Raw genomic sequence first — 20,325 nt, 5'->3', positions numbered from 1 at the left:
TAAAATAAAAATTAATCTCATGAAATCAGCAGTCATATAAGTTAGTCACTCCTCTGTAGAATGTTTGTTTAAAGGCCCATAGAAGAATATGAGGAGCTGAGCATTTGTATTCACAGGGAAAAATGCCAGTTACTGCATGTCTTCAAACTAATCACAATAAAAACCATAATTTACGTTTTATTGGTTTTGAGACCCATAAATTTCAGCACTTAGTAATTCATTACCCATAATACCTCTGTTGTGGATTGTTTATGCCCTGCTAGTAAGGAGTGTCTGTAATATAGATCTTTACCTGGCATTTTATGCCTGCAAGGCTGCAAGTACAAGTTTCTGGATCACAGAACACTCGGCAGTCACAGCCACAATCCTCCCTGGATAGGCGGATAGCCCGCAGCTCATGTTTTTCTTCCACATCGATCTTTTTCACTCCAGAGGCTCGTAGCAGTGCCCTACGTTTTTTTGTTGGTAGGGGTTGTAGAAAGAAGTATTCATCTACTTCTGTGTTGTCTAAATCAATATCATCATCAGAAATGTCATCCAGCGTCAGAGTATCAGCCTCTTCCGATTCCACTGTACCATTCTTTGTCATCTGTGATACAGAGCAGTTGACACAGTATTAAGACTATACACTTCCTGAAACGAAAACTTTTAGTGAGAACATACTCGTTATAATTTATTTGTTTGCATGTGAATTATAAGAACACTAAGAATATAGAGTGTTATACATGGTTCCGTAAAACTGATATTCAGTGAGTCAAGGATTCTTAACAGTTTTCTTCTGAAGAGACTAATTAATTTCAGATGTCATTCCTTTCAGAATAGTCATGGAAATAAAAATAAATAATTGAGAATTCAGATTTTCACCAATAGTTGCAGAATACGGAAGAAAAAACATTAATAATATTATCTCCCATATTGCTAGGAGTTGATATTTTAAAATTATTCATCAGTGCTTCCTGGTGACAGCAAAGTGCTGGACAAGGATTAACTAAAACCAACAGGAAACATTAGTGTTAGGATCAATATGCCCTTTTGTGTATAGACAATACAATCATGGCTGAATCATGACAGCTATTCACAAACTAAACTGTCTTTGCAGGAGTAATAATTACTCCATCAGTGGAGAAAAAATGGAGAAACACACCAGAAGAAAAATACTACTATGCACTGTGTTGTTGTCATTTGAGACACAAGTACCCAAGGAAAACATTACCAGAGTTAGAATTTGGATGCAAAGTATGTGTGTGACATTCTATACCTTGGGGAAGCGTCCTGTAACCCCCATATTCCTCATTTTTATATAATCGTGATCTTACATATAAAGCATGCCTTGTAAGGTATCAGGGGAAAGGTTATGACCAGCTGAAAGTCATTTCTCTCTCCATATATATGTATCATTAATGCATATGAAGTTATGAGAATTGTGTTGTATGGCTGTCATTAAAACATGCTGTATGTTGGGGAAACAGCCAGATATTAGCTCCCCAGAGGCAACAGCAAGGAAAGAAACCAACACCCAGGCAGGGTATCAAACAACCTATCAACAACCATTGTCCAGCAAGGGAGTTACAATGCAATGACTCACCTGCATGAGGCCACCCCAGGGCAATTGCTCAACCTTGCCTGGAGACTCAGCAATGCACCCAGACATGCCTGGACTTGTGTTTTCCAAGCACATTGACTGAGAGTATAAAACAGACACAAAGGCCATATGCTGGGCCCTTCTCCTGCCCCCACCTACGCTACAAGCAACTTAGGGCTTGTCTACACTTAAATTTTATAGCGCTGTAACTTGCTGGCTCAGGGGTGTGAAAAATCACCCCCCTGAGCGCAGCAAGTCTGAGCGCTTTAAAGAGCTAGTGTAGAGAGGCCCCGAGCACTGGGAGCCATGCTCCCAGCACTCGGAGCTAATCCCCTCGTGGAGGTGGATTACCAGGAGCACTGGGAGACCTCACACTTCAAAGCGCTGCTGCGGGAATGTTCTCGTGACAGCGCTTTGAAGTTTCCAGCGTAGCCATGTCCTAAGACACTGAGAAGACACAACTCCAACAGAGGAGATTGGCCCAGGTTTAAGGAACAAACCTGCATATTAAAGACTGCAATATCCAGTGGGGTGAGAAAAACTGCTTAATCTAGATCAGGGGTGGTAAAGTTTTTGGCCCGAGGGCCACATATGGGAATAGAAATTGTATGGTTTGGGGTGCGGGCCAAAATTGGGTTTGGGGTGCGGGCTCTGGTTGGGGGTGAGGGATCTGGAGTGGGGCCAGAAATGAGGAGTTCAGAGTGTGGGATGGGGCTCCAAGGTGGGGGCAGGGATGAGTTTGGGGTGTAGGAGGGTGCTCTGGGCTGGACCAAGGGGTTCAGAGGGGGATCAGGGCTGGGGCAGGGGGTTAGGGTGCAGGCTGCGAGGGAAAGCCCCAGACCCTGCTCCCCAGCGGGAGCTTGAAGGCCGGATTAAAATAATCTGTTTAATTGTTTATCTTTACCAGTGAGTTTGTATGAAGTTTGGGACAAATCTGCTCAGGTTTTGCAAAGGCTGGTGAATATCCACTTTCTATTGTTGATTCTATGATTCTCTGTCTGGGGGTGCGAGCTCTGGGAATGAGGGGTTTGAGGTGCAGGATGGTCTCTGGATTGGGATCAAGGGGTTTGGAGGGCGGGAGGGGGATCAGGGCTGGGGCAGGGGATTGGGGCGTGGGGAGAGGCTCAGGGGTGCAGGCTCTGGATGGCGTTTACTTCAAGCGGCTCCTGGAAGCAGTGGCATGTCCTTTCTCTGGCTCCTATGCAGAGGTGCAGCCAGGTGGCTCTGCACACTGCCCCATCCTCAGGCACAGCCCCTGCGGCTCCCATTGGCTGTGGTTCCTGGCCAAAGGGTGCTGCAGGGGCGGTGCTTGGGGTGGGGGCAGTGTGCAGAGTGGAGGCCCTGGCTGCCCCTATACATAGAAACTGGAGGGGGGGGCATATTGCTGCTTCCAGGAGCCGCATAGCACGGCCCCCAGCTGGAGTGCCAGAAGAGGGCCATGCCATTGCTTCCGGGAGCTGCGAGGGAAAGCCCCAGACCCTGCTCCCCAGCGGGAGCTTGAGGGCCGGATTAAAATAATTTGTTTAATTGTTATCTTTACCAGTGAGTTTGTATGAAGTTTGGGACAAATCTGCTCAGGTTTTGCAAAGGCTGTTGTATATCCACTTTCCATTGTTGAAGTGGTGAACCAATTCATAAATTTGCACTGCCCATCTTGAGCAGTGCAAGGCAGTATATTCCTGAGGTACAGTGTTGGGAGCTGGGGGGCGGGGGTGTGATTTGGCTCTGGTGCCTTTCTCTGTGTGATTCATGAGTGGCTCTGGGTGTGGGGCTCCACATGCTGTTGCTCTGAGTGAGAACAGTGCCTGGAGGGGTTTGCTGCTGGTCACTAGCAAGACATTGTGAGAGACAGCCCAGCTGGAGAGAGTTAAGGGGGCACAGTTATTTCCACAGTTCCAGGCTGCACCTTGGGGGGATCCCGTCACAAAGTGGAATCAGAGAAAGGTCAAAGCATATAGTACTGTGCTTTACATTTAGGAACACAAAGATTGCTGTATAGGAATCCAGGGATTACTGTACTAGATCAGACCAGAGGTCCACCTAATCCAGTATGCTGCCTCTAGCAGTAGCCACTACCAGATAATTTAGAAGAAGGTGCAAGAATCCTGAAATATACAGATGTGCAGTGATCAGCTCCTGTCATTTGGTCCTGATCTATAATAGTTAGAAATTGGTTAAATTCTGAAGCATGAGATTTAAAATCCCTTCCAAAAAATTTATCATCATTAATTATAACAGTTCTGGATAGTCTTATTAACCATATAAATGTCCAATCCCTTTTTGAATTTTGTTAAGAACTAAGCCTCAATGACTTCCTGTGGCAGTGAGTTCCACAATCTAATTACACTTTGTGTGAAAAAGCATTTAATCAATTTTGAATTTGCCATCTTTTAATTTCATTGTATGCTCTTTTGTTGATATGAAACAGGAAGGACAGAATTTCCTGATCTTCCTTCTCATTACCATTCATTATTTTATATACTTTATCAAGTCCCATTTTATTTGTCTCCTTTCTAAAACAAACAATCCCAATCTTTTCAATCTTTCTCAATAATTTTTGCTGCCCTTCTCAGAGCCCCCTCTAATTCTACAATATCCTTTTTGAGAGGGGATGACAAGTACTGCACACAATATTCTAGATCTGGATATACTATGGATTTATATAATGGCATTATATTTTCCATATTATTCACCATCCCATTCCTTACGCATCCCAACTTCTTGTTTCCTCTTTTGACTGTAACTGCACATTAAGCAGAGGTTTTCATTGAGCTGTCTACAGTGACAGCCAGGTCCCTTTCCTGAGCTGATACAGTTAATTTAAAACATTACTAGGAGTACAAGTAGTTTCAAAATTCATTGTTGCTACCAAGCTGCCCATTGACCGAGACTATTTAGGTCTCCCTGATTTAAATTCCTCACAGTACTCTCTGGTCTTGACTAGCCTAATTAAACTTTGTGTCTTCTGCAAATTTTGTTATGTCACCACTCATCCCCTTTTGAGATTATTAATGACTATGTTAAACAACACAAGACTAGTCAGAACCTCAAGGCTTCCTGCTGGTAACCTTTTACCATAATGAAATTTAACTATTTAAACCTACTCTTTGTTTTCTGTCTCCTAGGTAGTTTTGATCCATGTTAATACTTTGCCTCTCATCCTGTGATTACTTAACCTTTTTAGTAGCCTCTTCTGCGCAAACTTGTCAAAGCCCCCCTGGAAACCTAAAGAAACTATGTCAAACAGCTCTTCTTTGTCAAAGAACTATAAGAGATTGGTGAGAGACAAATTTTCCCTTGCAGAAACCGTGTTGGCTATACCCTCTCATATTGTATTACAAACTTCCATGTGCTTTGAACTTCTTGAGCTTGGCGATCCGTTACCAATTTTCCCTCCCCAAAGTTCATGCCCCTCTCTGCAAACAACAAACAAACAAACAAACTTGTATTAATGTTTTCATAATGTTTTCTTCCTCTTGCTACAACAGGGTGCTAAGTGTTAGGTTCTGGCAGTATGTGTTTTTCAGGGCTGGACTGGCAGATGATGGAGGACATGGAAGTAATCTTTTGACTGAGCAATTTGCAGAAGGAAAGATAAAGTGACAGTAGTGGAGTCCAGGAGTATCTTTGGCCACAGATACCTTGAAGTCCTTGCTTAGGCAAAGATACCATTCACTTCAGTGATAGTTTTACATTAGTAAAGGCTGAGTAAGAACTTCAGTGTTTGGCCTTTTGAGAATACCTGCCCTTTGGATGCAATTGTATACATTCAAGGACAATGGTGTAAGGTTCAGGGATAAATATATTAAATTTCTATTCTTTTCTGAATTATATATGCCTCTGAGAACTCAGTTATACAAAGACTCGAGAAACCATGCTATATCCTTTCGGATGGAAAAGTATTGTTAAGAACCTCAAGAGTTCTTGATGATATTCTGTTACTTTCTAATGTATCTTCTTCCTCTCATTAATACATCATTTTAGAATAAGATATCTGGCAGGACTTAACACAAGCATCCAAATGTCGCCTTTTCATATACTAGCACTCATAGTCTTAAATTTATAACACCCCAACCCAGCAACACCAACACATTTGAGTAAGTGCGCCTCAAGTGAGAGCATTGAGCCAGATTCGCTATTCCAGCCAAGCTGCCTAGGTGAACGACTGGGATTGTAAGGGAAAAGGTGGCTTTAATTCACCTTAACATTCCCAAGATCCAAGGACCAGCCCAGCGCTTTAGACTGCTCTAACATATGGCTGGCTTCCCAGTTTGAAGGTAGGGTTGGACTAATTTCCCTGTCTATGATGGAGCTCACTGCTTAGTTATCACTACCAGAGAGTATATTTCTGGGGCTCATAAAAATACTTCTGAAGAGAAAACTATTTGACTTGAGAGTGGACCAAATGGCAAGTATTTAAAAACATTTCCCCAAGGAGGGCACATCTGGATCCCACAAATTGTACATTCCTTCCAATTTCAAGCTAAATAAATTGAACACTGTGGTATACTACTGAGATATTCAATATATTTTTACAAACAAAGCATAAACATTTCCAGCAAGTGCAGTAATATAAATGTGTTTTGTCAAGTGAGGCTTCCTTTGCTATTGTTATCAAAAAACATTTTGTTAAGTGGAAAACCAAATGCATATATTCCCAGTCTTTATCTTTCCTAAGCACAATGATTTCAATGAAGGTGTGTTGATTTACACTCGCAGAAGATCAGGGCCCATACCTCTGAATTTGTGACTTCTGTAGATTTAATTACTCACTTAATGTCACATTTACACACTGCTGTATTGTTCAAATAAAAAAACAGTGAATGTAAAGGAAACAACTTTGATCACACATTCACCAATACAGCACCTTTTGTTTGGATTTATTATTTCAGATCTCCGATGTCACAATTTGAGGCATCAATAAACAAACTCAGAGCCAAATCCTGAGGTTCCCATTCCAATTTTACTCAGACTAAATCTCAAACCTTGTCCATGTTAGCTTATTCTGTACTCCCACGGGAGCATGCTTGAGTAAGGATTGAGTAAAATCAGTGTAAGGACCTCAAGATCTGGTACCCAGTGAGTTTATCTGAATATTTTCCTATCCATAAGGAAATATATATTCAAATACATGCCCTGCACTTTCATTATAACAACAGATATTCTTCATCCTTTTCTGCTATCACTTTTGAATTTTTGTTGAATACTTAAATTCACAGTCAGTGCATGTGCTTCCAATTCTGTTATGGTTTTTTATGTTTATATATGGTAATATTACCATTGTTGCTGAGATACTCCCCCTTCTCAACTACTTAATCCTGACATCGCTGTTACTCTCTTTCTAGTTGTATCTTCTTTTACATACTGTATAAGGAAGAAGTCCTGTATCATATCCATATAACTACTGCTGCATTTATTTACTATATGCTCTGCTTTGTCTTAGGTACCTTAAGTCTCCCACTTTTGTTAACAGTTTGCCTTTTGCACAACCTTCTGGATTATAGCTGTCATTTCATGCCATTGTTCAAATGGTCTAGAGAGTGAATTCCTATCAAAAGTTTACTGTCTTTGTGGCCTCCAGTCTTGAGTAGTAACAATAATAGATGTTAAAGATAGAAAAGACCTGACAGATCATTCATCCATTTCCTTGCAAACTCAAGATTAAAGCAACTCCCTGCCCCAATCAAGGAGCTGACTCCCGATACCTGACTGGCAGGTGGGCATACTTACTAATATACTAACAAGAAGATATTTCCTTAGTGTACAGTAGTATGTCCTCTGTTAATATTTCATCACTATCTGTGCTTCTTACAAAGTTAGAGTGCTATTTCTAGAACTTCCCTTACGACACACTATTTCTTCCTCTTTCCAATGTATTTTGACTTTTATAAACAAATTGCAACCTTCAGAGTTTAATCCCCAGTGATTTTCATTTCAGCTGCCGTGTTTGTTATTTCCATAATATTCAAATCTTTTATGCTCAGATATTTCCAGTTCTCTTTTTCACAGTTATATATAGGCATCTTTAAAACTTCTCTTGAAAAACCTTCATATTCTTCTTCTTTTCTGTTTCCCTAGATGTCTGCCCTTTCCGCACTAGCTAGCAAAAGATAAAACTTCCCTTGTGAACTATGCTTTAATACATTTTTTGCTAGAGAGGTGTGAGCACATTTTCTCTGCCCAGCTATGGACCCATCTTTACTAGTCTTACTATACCTGCACATACAGAATTTTCTACATTAACACATTGCAGTTACTTTCCTTTCCCCCCTGAAACCACTTACCAAGCAGAGCATTGTTGCTCAGTTGCCTGTACGAAATTAAAATATAATTCTTGATCTAAAACTTAGTTCCTGCTCGTGGCAGCCAATTAAAAAGGCTATTAAAAGCAGTTTAATACAAATAATACAAGGAGAAATTTAATAAAGAAAGTTATGCTGGTGTAGGGAACATCACACATTTTTATATTACCTGAGGTGATAGAAATCTGTACTTTGTTCTGTTTGTCCCCAACCCGTTGTTAATTTTGTTAGCCACAACAAGCAGATATTAACTGTGTCCATTATATAAAATGCGGTGCTCTTCCTCTGCCTCTTCTGAGTCCAAAGATATGACAGTAGAAAAATAAGGCTTTTTATTCAGAAAGAGAAATATTTTCAAGCTGCTACCTAGACGTTTGTATCTGATAGAACAGTATATGTTTGGAGACGAATACAATAGAGTAGGAAATGATAAAATACAGAAATTTTCTGTGGGCCCCTGGATCTGAACATTCAGAGACTTTGGATCTGGAGGTCAATTTTGTAGGTTGGGTTCATGTTTAGTAAAAATAAAAATAAAAATAAAATCTGTTTCTTTGCTGCAACACGTTAGCCACAAACATGTTCCTGTGTCATGTGGGGGATTTGAAGACATTTGTATCTTCGTATCTCTCCTCCCAGGTGAATGAATCTCTCTTATCTGGGTTAGTTTCTGGCAACTTTTGATTAGCACCCTCCAAAGACCAACACAGAACTGATGATGATCCATGGTTTATTCAGTTATCAAATGCTAATCAGTTTCTTTCTAGCAAAAAAAGATAAATAATTCAATTAGCCAGTGACAGGTAAAAAGTTAAGTATATGGAAAAATTGCTGAAAAAGATTTTATTCCTGTTTAATTTTTCCTCTGCTTTCTCATCAGTCCTAAAACCACTGATTTGACTCTAATTAATTTAATACTGCTAAACATTCCCATATTACAATGGTGTCCAGACTTTTTCTCAGTTACAGGTGGGAAAACATCTTAAATTAGGCCCAAGATCACATGCAGTGGCAATGCCATGATTTAAACCCAGTCTCCTGATCCCAGTCCTGTGCTCCTCCCATTAGATTATGCTCATACCAGTTTGATTTCTCTCTTTGAGTTGTAACCTGTTGCCTCCATGCCAATATTTTCATAGTTTTCATATGCTCAGAATGCTTGCAAGTGAAATTGAAGTTGAACTCGATTGTGTTTTTGTCAACAAACAAGTCAGAATCTGCAACATGTGGATCATAGCCTTTATAATATAATCCCATGTCTGACATACGAAAGTCAGTTCTATACCTCAGGCAAGGTAGTGACTTCTTACTTACAGTCAAGTCTTTCAACTGCTAATAATCAAGGTTCATAGTCAAATTTATTGTTATCTTTTCTTTTGCGTGGTGACAGCAACTCTGAATTAGTTGGCACAGAATAACCACAGAATAAAAAGTGACACACTTTCTCCCAGTTACTGTAGACCACTTCCTAAATAAGCAATTTATCAGCTAAATACAAAGGGGAGCTGGAGACTATTAACTGTCACAAAATACATTTTCATGAAAGAATTTAGAGGAACATTAAATCCTCTTGTGAATGTCACAATATTGCTAATTTGAGTAAAATATGGTATAGGGAGAAATAACAGTCTATATTTTAAAGCTATCAGAGTGAAATTCATGGCAGTGCAAAGGATCAAACAAGGGCTGATGCACACTTAAGGCCTTGGTGTGAAATTCACTTCGCCTCTATAAAACCTGAAAAATTGAACTTTATGCCACACTCCTCTCCGTCCCCTTAGCTGAAAACTTCTCTTCACAAGGGAAGTAGGTGAAGAAAACTTAGTTTCTGCATCAGGTTTCACCAGAGTGCAAACAGGGCAAAATAATAATGCAGGTGAATTTCTTTTCTTTTGATTCTGGCTGCTAGAACTAATGGCATCTATTTGCACAGTACACTCAAAGTGAGGGGGAATGGCTGAAAAATAGGGACACTCATAATCAAAGGAATCTAACAGACCTTCCTAAAATCACTGGAGTTGTCCATAACTGGGCTTACTGGAGAAGTATATATATCCTTGAGTTTAAGGGTTAATGAAAATTTCTAGAGATGCAAAGCTGCAATGCTGAAATCCAAATACTAAAAATATTAAATCAGTTCACCCATTACTGAAATTTCCAAGACAGATTTGAATGAACTGAGCCCTTTCAAACCTGTCTATTGTAGTTACTATGCAGCTAATAGCTCTCCTAGTAAAGTGCTAAAACACGTATCTCCACAAGCTAAAGGTCAATGCACCATATTCATACAATTTTGTCTTTTTTTATCCATTTTACCTAGTTTATATAGCAGTTACAAAATAGCATAGAGATCTTCCCTACAGATATTCAGAGACTAGAAAATTGCACTTGAACATATACTATTCCTTGTCAGCTATTCTTTAAGTACATTCTCTGATGTCTGTTAGACACTCATAAAAAGATGGAGAAGGCCTGGAATAATGGTTTTACCTTTTTTTTTTTTTAAGGGGGAAAAGGGCTGCTAGAATAATTCTATTCCTATATTATGGTAGAGTAGACAACTAGGTTCTTTTCTAGTGGTTTTGCTTTGGATTCTCTTGTTTTCAGGAGGTACACCTCTGCAATGTGTAAAGCAAAGTCTAGCTTGGTGCAAGGTAGATGTGCTGACACATGTTGGTTCCCAGATCTGTGAACTTTTATTTCACTCAGGTCATGCTGGTGAATTTATTAAGTTTACTAATGTTTCCTCAAATGACAATTTGTTAAAGTAAATCCTCCCATGTCCCTTTCTTGTAGGCAGGATGATTTTTATGCTCCAACTCAAAAATTAGAATTTTCACAAACCACTGCTGATCTGTTAACAATGCTGGAGTGCCAAACCTCCCCAGTGCTTAAATCGTTAAAATAATCTTTGTCTTTTTAAAAATTCTTCTTTGATTTTAATAATATGGGGAGCTAAATAAGAAACTACTATTCCCAGCAAGTAAAACAAAAAGAAAACAAAGTACCTAACATAGATAGTCACTCCTTATCAGACATTTTCATTTTGGAATGAGACCCACAATAAGTCACCTTTGCTACCTAGGAGTCCACATATTTAATGCAATGTAGAAATTAACAAACCAGGAGAACTGAAATAAAAACTACTACTTTATTTTGTAGAACTGATCAATGAAATTGTTTTTAATTATTCACTTTATTAATATAACTTCATAAGCAAACTTTTATGAATGAAACAACATTCATTCATAAAACCGGTTACCCCAATAACTGGCTAATTGAGTTTCACTTTCAATCCAATTGCTGCTTAAATCGCTGAAACTTACACTGTTTCAACATTGTAACTTCTGCTCACTGTTTGCCATTCCTTACACTTGTCCATATTGTAACTCAAACTCCATTTTAACTTGTCCCAAACTCCATTTTAAAATGCTCACTCAGTTTTGTAAAAGCTTGCTGCAACCTTCATTTTTGCAAAACCCTGCTGTAATCTTATTAGTTTAGTTTAGATGTGTGAATGAGGTATGGATGGATGATGGAATCAACCTCCAGCCCCAGCCTGTCCTGATGAAATAAAGTGTAAACACCCAACGGCTGAATGCAGACAATAGCCCTGACAAAGTAAGAGGAGTCCACCCTCAAAAGAAAAGAGCAAAAATACAATTGAAGAAACATCAAAGCCAGGTCCTAGGCTGAAAGTCATGTCTGCAATTGAAGGGTGATCAATCATACCGAACCCAGAGGCAGCGTGACACAGCAAGAACCTATAGACTCTGGATTCAAACTAAAGCCTACAAAAAGGATGAGTGAGATGGAAGACTTTGAAGGGTAACATTCTGCTGCCAACATGGAAGGGCATCGCTGCATGGCCAACAGAGACCCAGCTCTTCCTTGTGCCTGGCTTTCCTGGACAATTAGCTGCCACAAGCTACGAACCCAAGCTACATGCATCCGATGAAGTGAGCTGTAGCCCACAAAAGCTTATGCTCAAATAAATTTGTTAGCCCTGGTCTACACTAGGACTTTAGGTCGAATTTAGCAGCGTTAAATCGATTTAAACCTGCACCCGTCCACACAATGAAGCCCTTTATTTCGACTTAAAGGGCTCTTAAAATCGATTTCCTTACTCCACCCCTGACAAGTGGATTAGCGCTTAAATCGACGTTGCCGGCTCGAATTTGGGGTACTGTGGACACAATTCGATGGTATTGGCCTCCGGGAGCTATCCCAGAGTGCTCCATTCTGACCGCTCTGGACAGCGCTCTCAACTCAGATGCACTGGCCAGGTAGACAGGAAAAGAACCGTGAACTTTTGAATCTCATTTACTGTTTGGCCAGCGTGGCAAGCTGCAGGTGACCATGCAGAGCTCATCAGCACAGGTGACCATGATGGAGTCCCAGAATCACAAAAGAGCTCCAGCATGGACCGAACGGGAGGTACGGGATCTGATCGCTGTTTGGGGAGAGGAATCCGTGCTATCAGAACTCCGTTCCAGTTTTCGAAATGCCAAAACCTTTGTGAAAATCTCCCAGGGCATGAAGGACAGAGGCCATAACAGGGACCCGAAGCAGTGCCGCGTGAAACTGAAGGAGCTGAGGCAAGCCTACCAGAAAACCAGAGAGGCGAACAGCCGCTCTGGGTCAGAGCCCCAAACATGCCGCTTCTATGATGAGCTGCATGCCATTTTAGGGGGTTCAGCCACCACTACCCCAGCCGTGTTGTTTGACTCCTTCAATGGAGATGGAGGCAATACGGAAGTAGGTTTTGGGGATGAAGAAGATGATGATGAGGAGGAGGGTGTAGATAGCTCACAGCAAGCAAGCGGAGAAACTGGTTTTCCCGACAGCCAGGAACTGTTTCTCACCCTAGACCTGGAGCCAGTACCCCCTGAACCCACCCAAGGCTGCCTCCTGGACTCAGCAGGCGGAGAAGGGACCTCTGGTGAGTGTACCTTTTAAAATGCTATACATGGTTTAAAAGCAAGCATGTGAAAGGATTACTTTGCCCTGGCATTTGCGGTTCTCCTAGATGTAGTCCTAAAGCCTTTGCAAAAGGTTTCTGGGGAGGGCAGCCTTATTTCGTCCTTCATGGTAGGACACTTTACCACTCCAGGCCAGTAACACGTACTCGGGAATCACTGTAGAACAAAGCATTGCAGTGTATGTTTGCTGGCATTCAACCAAAATCCGTTCTTTATCTCTCTGTGTTATCCTCAGGAGAGTGAGATATAATTCATGGTCACCTGGTTGAAATAGAGCGCTTTTCTTCAGGGGACACTCAGAGGAGCCCATTCCTGCTGGGCTGTTTGCCTGTGGCTAAACAGAAATGTTCCCCGCTGTTAGCCACAGGGAGGGGAGAAGGTTGAGGGGGTAGTCACGCGGTGGGAGGAGGCAAAATGCGACCTTGTAACGAAAGCACATGTGCTATGTATGTAATGTTAACAGCAAGGTTTACCCTGAAAGAGTGTAGCGACTGTTTTATAAAATGTGTCTTTTTAAATACCGCTGTCCCTTTTTTTTTCTCCACCAGCTGCATGTGTTTCAATGATCACAGGATCTTCTCCTTCCCAGAGGCTAGTGAAGCTTAGAAAGAAAAAAAAAACGCACTCGCGATGAAATGTTCTCCGAGCTCATGCTGTCCTCCCACACTGACAGAGCACAGACGAATGCGTGGAGGCAAATAATGTCAGAGTGCAGGAAAGCACAAAATGACCGGGAGGAGAGGTGGAGGGCTGAAGAGAGTAAGTGGCGGGCTGAAGACAGGGCTGAAGCTCAAATGTGGCAGCAGCGTGATGAGAGGAGGCAGGATTCAATGCTGAGGCTGCTGCAGGACCAAACCAGTATGCTCCAGTGTATGGTTGAGCTGCAGCAAAGGCAGCTGGAGCACAGACTGCCACTGCTGCCCCTCTGTAACCAACCGCCCTCCTCCCCAAGTTCCATAGTCTCCACACCCAGACGCCCAAGAACGCGGTGGGGGGGCCTCCGGCCAACCAGCCACTCCACCACAGAGGATTGCCCAAAAAAAAGAAGGCTGTCATTCAATAAATTTTAAAGTTGTAAACTTTTAAAGTGCTGTGCTTAAAGTGCTGTGTGGCATTTTCCTTCCCTCCTCCACCACCCCTCCTGGGATACCTTGGTAGTCATCTCCCTATTTGTGTGATGAATGAATAACGAATGCATGACTGTGAAGCAGCAATGACTTTATTGCCTCTGCAAGCAATGATTAAAGGGAGGTGGGGAGGGTGGTTAGCTTACAGGGAAGTAGAGTGAACCAAGGGGCGGGGGGTTTCATCAAGGAGAAACAAACAGAACTTTCACACCGTAGCCTGGCCAGTCATGAAACTGGTTTTCAAAGCTTCTCTGATGCGTACCGTGCCCTCCTGTGCTCTTCTTACCGCCCTGGTGTCTAGCTGCGCGTAACCAGCAGTTAGGCGATTTGCCTCAACCTCCCACCCCGCCATAAATGTCTCCCCCTTACTCTCACAGATATTGTGGAGCACACAGCAAGCAGTAATAACAGTGGGAATATTGGTTTCGCTGAGGTCTAAGCGAGTCAGTAAACTGCGCCAGCGCGCCTTTAAACGTCCAAATGCACATTCTACCACCATTCTGCACTTGCTCAGCCTGTAGTTGAACAGCTCCTGACTACTGTCCAGGCTGCCTGTGTACGGCTTCATGAGCCATGGCATTAAGGGGTAGGCTGGGTCCCCAAGGATAACTATAGGCATTTCAACATCCCCAACAGTTATTTTCTGGTCTGGGAATAAAGTCCCTTCCTGCAGCTTTTGAAACAGACCAGAGTTCCTGAAGATGCGAGCATCATGCACCTTTCCCGGCCATCCCACGTTGATGTTGGTGAAACGTCCCTTGTGATCCACCAGAGCTTGCAGCACTATCGAAAAGTACCCCTTGCGATTTATGTACTCGGCGGCTTGGTGCTCCGGTGCCAAGATAGGGATATGGGTTCCGTCTATAGCCCCACCACAGTTAGGGAATCCCATTGCAGCAAAGCCATCCACTATGACCTGCACATTTCCCAGGGTCACTACCCTTGATATCAGCAGATCTTTGATTGCGTGGGCTACTTGCATCACAGCAGCCCCCACAGTAGATTTGCCCACTCCAAATTGATTCCCAACTGACCGGTAGCTGTCTGGCGTTGCAAGCTTCCACAGGGCTATCGCCACTCGCTTCTCAACTGTGAGGGCTGCTCTCATCTTGGTATTCATGCGCTTCAGGGCAGGGGAAAGCAAGTCACAAAGTTCCATGAAAGTGCCCCTACGCATGTGAAAGTTTCGCAGCCACTGGGAATCGTCCCAGACCTGCAACACTATGCGGTCCCACCAGTCTGTGCTTGTTTCCCGAGCCCAGAATCGGCGTTCCACAGCATGAACCTGCCCCATTAGCACCATGATGCATGCATTGTCAGGGCCCATGCTTTCAGAGAAATCTGTGTCCATGTCCTGATCACTCACGTGACCACGCTGACGTCGCCTCCTCGCCCGGTATCGCGTTGCCATGTTCTGGTGCTGCATATACTGCTGGATAATGCGTGTGGTGGTTAATGTGCTCCTAATTGCCAAAGTGAGCTGAGCGGGCTCCATGCTTGCCGTGGTATGGCGTCTGCACAGGTAACTCAGGAAAAAAGGCACAAAATGATTGTCTGCCCTTGCTTTCACGGGGGAGGGAGGGAGGGAATGGGGGGCTGACGATATGTACCCAGAACCACCCGCGACAATGTTTTAGCCCCATCAGGCATTGGGATCTCAACCCAGAATTCCAATGGGCAGCGGAGACTGCGGGAACTGTGGGATAGCTACCCACAGTGCAACGCTCCAGAAGTCGACGCTTGCCTCGGTACTGTGGAAGCGCTCCGCCGAGTTAATGCACTTAATGCACTTAGAGCATTTTCTGTGGGGACACACACACTCGAATATATAAAACTGATTTCTAAAAAACCGACTTCTATAATTTCGACCTAATTTCGTAGTGTAGACATACCCTTAGTCTCTAAGGTGCCACTAGTACTCCTTTTCTTTTTGCGAATACAGACTAACACGGCTGCTACTCTGAAACCTGTCATTCAGGACTGGTAACTCTACAGCATCTGCAGAACCTGTGTGTGTGTATGAACAAACGTGTGAATGAATGTGAAACTGAATGAAATGTTATAGTTATAACTGACTGCCTACTATGGTTCTTTTTGTATTCACAATAAATGTGACATTTTGTCTTATCCCCTTTAATAAGATCCTGCTAGTTTTTATGTTATTGGTATAACACTTTCTTTTTTAACACACAGCTTTTACAGTAATTTTTAAAAAACTTTTCAAACAAAAGCTTTCCCTACTTCATTTTATGCAATGGCTTTCTGTGCAGTTGAATAGCAATTTACGTGAAACTCCTGGGCAGAACACCTCAAATCAAGATCATAATCACTGACATTATCACCTAAGAACCGTAATGTTTTTCTTCCTTGTTTTCACTGAGACACAGCTCAAACGGCAAAACAACTCTTCCATCTCCATAAACAGAAATCAACAAGGCCCAGCTGTCATAAGTAAACAAAACATCTTCGATGCTTCACAATGATTGCCTAAAAGGCTAGACAATAAAAGTTCCCTCAAAGTTCTAACATTGACTGTGACTGAATGGGACTCAATGACAACATTCTTTCTCCTCCTCTTCCTCCTCACAACCACTTTTTGAAAAAAGGAAGCTGGCATGAATGAGTAATATTGGAGTAAAGTGTTCAACATGGTGCTCATTAGCATCAATGGGAGTGGAGCTCCCATTATGAGTCCAATATACTAAGCTCAAAGCTCCTCTCATTGATAACAGTTTAACATCAGTAACTCCATTGACTTCAGTGATCTATACTGGTTTAAATGAGAAGAGAATCAGAACTACTATCTGGAATACACACTGTGATAGAAAGTGTTACCAACTCTCATGGTTTTACTGTAAATATCACAACATTTGTTATTTTCTTAAAGCCATGGTCCTGAATCAAACTGTTTATGGAAGAATCTCACCTTTCTAGTTCTTATGGTTGCAGAGAAAAGCTTGAAAACAAACCCAAACATACCCCAAAGGCTCAACAATCAGAAGGCAAATAAAAAGTACCAGTTTTAAAAAAATCTCATGATTTTTAAATCAGTCTCATGATTTTGGGGGCTTGACTCATGAGTTTTGAATGTGTGGGGATGCCAATACAGAGTAAACCTACTACCCCAAAACAGATTCACAGTCACCACCAGCTGCTAAGAAATAGTGAGAGAAGAACTTTCCATCTGTAGGTGAGGCCCTTCCATTTGGCTGCAGGAATTAATCTAGCAGTTAGAGACTGGGAGGAGGGGGTACATGGAATGGAAATCAAACTTCTGTTGCTACACCAGTATCTGGAAAGGGAATTTACCGGAATTTAAAATCCAGACTACAGGTCACTATCTACTTTAAACAACCCTCCCCACCATCCCCACTTAGTCTCAGTAGGAGAGGATACGGCTGGTCAGAGAATCTGTACTCCCCAAAAAAACTGTGCCTCCCCTCTTGCTTCATCCAGCTGGGGGCATGTTGCTCAATGGACCAAAAACCAAGTATCTGCCACTCCCAGGAGGGAGGAAAAGGGATGAGAGCACTAGAGGTAAATGAGATCTGGGATTTTCATTGGTGGATCTTGTGCCTGTATAAGGAGAAGGGGAAGCCTGAAGCCCTTGTTGGTAACCTCTACTATCTGGGCAGCGGGAGGGTTAGAGGACTCAGAAGTGAGCTGAGTCCTGAGAGACAGGGCAGGGGGTCTATCCCAAATGATTGGTTATCTGGTGGGAGCCCCATAATCCCACATCAGATCCAGGTAAATGCCTGGTGTATGAGAAGGGAGGGAATATATAGTCCCTACCCATGTCAATAAAGCTGTGGCCTGCCGCCTAAAATCCATTCCAATGTCTGTCTTTCATTCACCTATGTGTCCTAATCACCATGATAGTTGAGGGTTAGAAGCTATTAAAAAAAAACAACCTGTTCACTGTTCAAACTAGAAACTTTAGTAGACAGCGGAGTAATTACAACAGTGTCTGCGTAGCAAGAGCCACACAGACTTCTGAAGGAGGTGAGGCAGAAACTTGTGAAAAAATGCCTGGGAGGCAATAGGAGTAATGTTCTAAACCGGGAATAATGCCAGGTGGCTTTGGGAATCTGCCTTCTAGTGGTATCTGAAACAGAGAGACGTAATCTCAGCATAATTTCATAGCGGGAAAAGGACTGCAGTTAGGCTACAATTCTAAAAATAATTCAAAGCTAATTACATAGATTAATTTGCAACCATGCCAAAATAAATAAATGAATAACAGAAACAATTAACACATATTCTTAGTTTGCCCAATCTTGCTCTTATTTAACTCAATGGGCGTTTTCCCACGAATTTTAATACAATTCGGGAATAGGACAAGTGTTTCTAAACATAATTTTTCAATGATACATTGAATGTAAAAACCATACACCTGTTGAACATCTACTACGCTGTATTTAAAAGCCAACCCAGGACGATATCTCCAATTTGTAGAGACCGGATTAGTATGATCAGAAATCTTTGGTATTGATAAGCTAAGCACTTGCATCAAGCAGTTATCTCAAACAAAGAGCTGAAATTTTGCAAGTTTTTCTTCTTTAAAGGCATACTTTCTGGTTAAAAATATATTTTAAAAAAATAAACATCCATACCTGTGTTGCTTATAACATGGTGGAAATTTAAACTGATTTTTTCAAAAATGGAATGTACTTTTCACCATTAATGTTTGCTTTTTGCATTTAGCTCAAGTTGGCCAAGAAAAGAAACCGGTCAGTTTCACTTTCCATATCTCATCACTAGCACCATGCTGCCATTTTTTGATTGCATTGCCTGTAGATTAACATATCTAATCCAAACAAAAACCTGTTTTAATTGGATTTTTTTAAATCAGAGGAACATTTCTATTGAATTTAAATTTGTTAAAGTCAGATAAAGTGATCAGGTTAAATGTTGGGCCTATGGTGTCTTGACAGTATCCATTTAAAATGTGAGAGATGGGAGCAAGCAAGGTCTCCTTGCCATTCTTACCTTCAGTTTTAAAGAGTTAAGCTTCTCTTCCCTTAGATGGTCTCTTAACATCTCTCGATGGAGCCTCTCCTGTTCCATTGCAAATTCTCCAAGGGAGTACTGGCGCACACTGTTGTGACGTGTGGACATGCCCAATGTGCTTCCTCCTTGGCTCGGGACACTGGTGAAGCCTTGCCTTCTTGTGAAGTAGTAGACAGTAACACAGTTAAAATGAACATTCTTTGTCCTTTTCCGCTTCTCCCTCTTCAAGATCGATGAAGCTAAAATGGAAGCCAGTTGTAACATTAATGAAAAACCTGTTGGTCACATAGCAAATCTTTACTTCTCCGTGTAGTCCCACTAACTTTAAATCAAATGGGATACTCACACAAGCAAAGTTTTGCAGGATTAGGTCTCTTGTGAGAGGGGTATTATTAAAAAATAACAGTAAAGATAAAACATTTGCAATAAACATTTTATATGAGACAATAGAATTTGGCTAATAAATATATGACATATTTCTTACTCAAGTTAAGCCAAAGTGTTTAAACAAAGTAAGGAGTCGGACAGCTTCTGTGTTTGCTTTCACTGTTACAAAACCATACACTTGTGAACACTGTCATCTATTTTAAGAGCGGAGATAGTGTTGGCCAGAACACTCTGGTTAGTCCATACTCTTTTCACAATGTTTTATCTTTCACCAGGAAAACAAATGAAGATCGGAAGAAACCATCTCAGTGTAACTTAGCACCTGAAAGACACTGGCCCACTGACTTACACATGATAAAATCCCATTGATGTCAGTAGCATTGCATGACACAAGGCAGGGGAAATGTGACCCAATTTCTCACACAGTGTAATATAGATCTACTGCCACTGTGTCTATAAGAGTCTAGCTGAAGATTTCTAGTATTTTATAGTTGGAATTATTGTCCCTCTTTTTAGGAGTAAGGGAAAATGCCAAGCACTTTCAGTATTCCAGAAAAAGAGAACAGAGCTTTGGAAAACACTATGAAGCAACATTTTACTGTCACCCAGGGACCTAAAAATCCGTAATAATAATGGGAAACCTGTCACAGGATGATACTATATAAATAATACTGATTTACAGCTACACTCCTCTCCTTTTTCTCCACCGATCCCACTGATGCTGCCCAGTGAACAGCTTGTTGTTACATGTGAAGTCAGTGCTAAGCCTATCTCCCCTCTTCTTTTTTCACCCTTCCCTCACACTCTTCTCCTTTTCCTCCTTTAATTCACTTGCATACAAATGTAGCTCTACACGATGTGCACTACTTTAAAAATGGTGCCACAAGTCTTGTTTCTATCTTTAAATATTTGTTTTTTGTTGTACAGATATTTAG

The 20,325-nt window shown here is 41.7% G+C and overlaps 2 protein-coding genes across 6 annotated transcripts in view; one reads left to right on the top strand and one right to left on the bottom strand.

The window, feature by feature from the left end:
- The window catches only part of CSRNP3 (cysteine and serine rich nuclear protein 3), a 169,849-nt gene that overhangs the window by 11,079 nt on the left and 138,445 nt on the right, over window positions 1–20,325 (bottom strand). For all 5 annotated transcript variants that reach the window (XM_048869293.2, XM_048869296.2, XM_048869294.2 and 2 more), the window contains 2 exons: window positions 18,983–19,242; window positions 293–589 (listed from right to left, as the gene is read on the bottom strand). In XM_048869293.2, coding sequence (XP_048725250.1) covers window positions 293–589; window positions 18,983–19,242 — 557 coding nt within the window. The remainder of the gene's footprint in view (window positions 1–292; window positions 590–18,982; window positions 19,243–20,325) is intronic.
- LOC125644795 (myb/SANT-like DNA-binding domain-containing protein 7) lies at window positions 12,227–13,874 on the top strand. The gene is made up of 2 exons (XM_048869298.2): window positions 12,227–12,826; window positions 13,415–13,874. The coding sequence occupies exons 1-2, from the start codon at window positions 12,244–12,246 to the stop codon at window positions 13,498–13,500; spliced, it is 669 nt and encodes a 222-aa protein (XP_048725255.1). The 5' UTR covers window positions 12,227–12,243; the 3' UTR covers window positions 13,501–13,874.

This window comes from Caretta caretta, chromosome 11, assembly GCF_965140235.1.
Source record: "Caretta caretta isolate rCarCar2 chromosome 11, rCarCar1.hap1, whole genome shotgun sequence".
Taxonomy (NCBI): Eukaryota; Metazoa; Chordata; order Testudines; family Cheloniidae; genus Caretta; species Caretta caretta.
The sequence above is the reverse complement of the archived record's forward strand: the minus strand, read 5'-3'. Positions and strand labels throughout refer to the sequence as shown.

Excerpts from the sequence above, each read along its gene's own strand:
- LOC125644795 (XM_048869298.2), top strand. The coding sequence starts at position 12,244 with ATGCAGAGCTCATCAGCACAGGTGACCATGATGGAGTCCCAGAATCAC. Across the intron at positions 12,827-13,414 it reads AGGCGGAGAAGGGACCTCTG|CTGCATGTGTTTCAATGATC; the intron begins GTGAGTGTACCT and ends TTTCTCCACCAG.